This window comes from Crassostrea angulata, chromosome 3 (genome assembly GCF_025612915.1).
Source record: "Crassostrea angulata isolate pt1a10 chromosome 3, ASM2561291v2, whole genome shotgun sequence".
Taxonomy (NCBI): domain Eukaryota; kingdom Metazoa; phylum Mollusca; class Bivalvia; order Ostreida; family Ostreidae; genus Magallana; species Magallana angulata.
In genome coordinates this window covers 8215598-8219013 of record NC_069113.1, presented here as the reverse complement: position 1 = coordinate 8219013, position 3416 = coordinate 8215598, and the positions used below count along the sequence as shown (strand labels likewise).

The 3416-nt window shown below is 33.3% G+C and overlaps 1 protein-coding gene across 1 annotated transcript; it reads right to left on the bottom strand.

Annotated features, from left to right (window-relative positions):
• Nucleotides 1-342: 342 nt before the first annotated feature.
• On the bottom strand, nt 343-2599 carry LOC128178549 (uncharacterized). The gene has a single exon (XM_052845782.1). It carries the CDS (start codon nt 2065-2067, stop codon nt 835-837), a length of 1233 nt encoding a protein of 410 aa, XP_052701742.1. The 5' UTR covers nt 2068-2599; the 3' UTR covers nt 343-834.
• Nucleotides 2600-3416: the final 817 nt, after the last annotated feature.

Genomic DNA, 3416 nt, shown 5'->3' with positions numbered 1-3416 from the left:
GAAGTGTACCCATTGTTGTTAACAAAACCACTGATCAGTTTAACAAGATCGATGAGATAATCGCAAATAAACCACAAATAACACATAAAAAACGATAGAGAAGTTTTATCATAAAAAACATCAATGGCCCAAAATGGGTTAAATTCGTACATTTGTAAATTAGTGTTCGTCAGATAACATGCGTTTTAAAAAGAACGAAAAACCGATAGATGAAGCATGCACTTTACACAGATTGCGAAAGTCAATTAATTTTTCTAGAATTCATTTCATTAAGTTCCATTTACAGAACAAGTAAATTCATAAAAATAAACTGCATATGTGTTTTAGGTGAAAGTTAGGAACAAGATTATTACAAAAAAGAAAAATACTGTCTAAGTGTGCGTAAACACAATTAACATCTGAGATATTATATGAAAACATCTGTCTACTTTTCTACAAACGGGACATATGCTCCTAATGCGCATCATATTTTGCTCTAATAGTTATGCACTAAAACTGTGAAAGCTATATATTTAATATTTTGGTATATCTTATCAATAACACACACTAAGAAAACTAACTCTTTCTTTAATATATTTTAGCTGTCCTCCATATGTTGTCTAATTTTTTTAAGTGCCATTTTAAGGCAATTTGTAATTCAAGAGGAAAATTTACATTTGTGTCAATAATTTATTATATTAATATATCTTATCAATGAACAAACTAAGAAAACTAACTCTTTCTTTCGTATGTTCTAGTCTTCCTCCATATGTTGTCAAATCCTTTAAAGTGCCATTTTATCGCAATTCGTATTTCACGAGGAAAATTATACATTTTTCATAACTGTTTATATTTTCACGCATCTCTTGTTGTTACAAAATGTGCCCACTTTGGCAATTTTTTAGAGACCTGTGTATCTTTGTTGTTAGATTTTAGAGGTTTGAATATACGGTATATCTTTTTCCTAATCCTCTTGGCATCTCTGTACAAGGTTGCAGCATCGAGGCAGATGACGCCTCCAATGATGGCGACAATGACTACTACACCAATGGAACCGATGCCAACGGCGGAAGCTCTGTTGTCACTGATGGTCCAATCTTCTTGTGGTGCTCTGCTCTTAACCGACAAAGTTGTTGTGAGGAAAGACAAGTTTCTGGAAGAAGCATTCAGTAACCGATTTAACCAGTGCCTTCTATTGGCCAGCAATGGGTCACAATTAATGGCATCGGACTTCTGGTTCTTATCATGGTATTCCTTGGAGAAATTACTGCTATGCATTGGTGTGCTTTTGGACCTACTTGGTTTATTAGAGGATACTGTTAGTTTCGGTACACCTGTTGTTTGCAATAAAGATGTTTGTTGTTTGTGCATTGTCGTTTTCTGATTCATTGAGACTTTACTTTGTTTTGTTGGGATAGTTGGAGATAGTATATTTAAGATTTTACTTTCCGTCATAAAAGTGCCGACTCTTCTAAATGAACTTTTTTGTCTGGTTGTTGAAGCCATATAGTTTGTTATAGCCTGCCTATTACTGTCTGTAGTCGATGGTTGTTCTGTTGTTTTTCCAGTGCTTAACATTGTTGTGGTAAGCATATCTTTCGAGGCAAACACTGTTGTTGAAACTTTATTCAACTTCACTGGTGTTTCTACTGCTTGTACTGGTAAAACCGTTGATGATGCCATTTTTGGTAAAATTTCCGAGTTTTGTATCTCGGACAAAGTTGTATGAAGTGCTGATGTTGACATCGGTTTTGATATGTTTCGTTTAAAGTGTTTTGTGTTCACGATTGATACAGTTGAAGTATGTAGGATAAACTCTTTAGCTTTTTCGATTGTAGTTGTTTCTTCCGATTTTTGTAAACTTGTTCGGATCCTTTGTGGATTTCGTATCACAACAAAAGTTGATGATAGCGTAGGATTTGGGAATGCTGCAGTAGATCCAGCATCAACCTCGACACTTTGGTGGCGAATTGTCGAAGTAATATGTTCTTTTAAAACCTTTTTTTCTCCTTCATTGGACAGTTTTTTGTTTCTTGACAGGGTTCCAGCATTCTCAGATTTTACAAGTTTATTTCTCTCGAACGGCATCAATGTAGGTACACCTAAACTCTGATTTATTTTATCATCGAAAGACTTTCGAGCAGTTTTTCTATTTTTGTCAACTTTAACGTACAAGGAAGTGTTTTGTAAAGTTTTTAAGTTTGTTGAAGAATCTTTCACAGTACCTCTCTGTCTATTTTGTTCCAATTTGTTGAACACGTTATTGTCCGCTGGGAGCAGTGGAGGTCTATTTTTATTTGTCAGGGAAGGCCTGTCTATATTGGGGATGTTTGGTTTATTGGTTATCGGGGGTGGTAAAGGAAGTCGAAGCCAGAATGGTTGTTTTGCAATTGGAGTTTGCTTTTCAATGGCGACGGTCGTAGTCTGCAGGTAACTTGGAGTGGGTTTTAGAGATGGGTGGAACGATGGCCAATTTATATATTTACTCTTTTTCTGCGCAAAATCACTTGAAGCCAAGTCTGACGCAAACCGACGATGTTTCCTCGGATTATTCAAGAAATTATTAAACTCAATGGCGGGGAGACACTGGGGATCCGTTGATTGGTGAGTGCATCCTCGTCTGTCGGCCCGACTCGTTGAGAGGCCAACCACACAAACAAGCACTTAAATTAAAAAATAATTCTCTTATAATAGAAACCCTGCAAAAATAAGGTTTTTTTTAAAGTTGTAAAGATAATAAGTTATGAACCATGTGAAAGTAAAAGAGTTAAAATACATATAATATATTTTACAAGATTATATAAGATAATACTTTTAATAGAAGTTACTTAAGTATATATTACATACAACTCATAAAAAATCCTATTATAGAAGTTATGAAGTTTATAAAATTTATACCTATACACTTTTTATTGAAATAATTATTCAAGTACTTTTGTTCTACAGGGGTTATCTCTCTTATACCTGGATGTCAATCAAACAAAATTGACTCATCGGGATGACGGCAAGACATTTTTGTCTTGATGATGTAATGTTTACATTCATGTATAATTATTCTAGAAAGATAATATTTGAAATTAGATTGATTTTATTTATAAATAACACCTGTGATTTATCACTTTTAAAAAAATGTACACAATCATAAGTATTATACATTGATTTTAAATCAAAGTAATGGATTCTTTCTTTCTTTATTCCATTTAATCAAACGATTCTGATAATTACCCCATTAAAATCAAGCTTATTGATACCATATGATAATTATTTGATTATCCTTTGTTACTTGGGACATATTATTCTTATATTGTAATAATAAAATTACACGTCGTATTTTAAGGGGACCTAGACACGACAAATCAAGACTTGATTGAAATTTATACAAATACGACACATAAAACTCGAACTTTGCTTACATAAGAAAAAGAATAAATTATTCC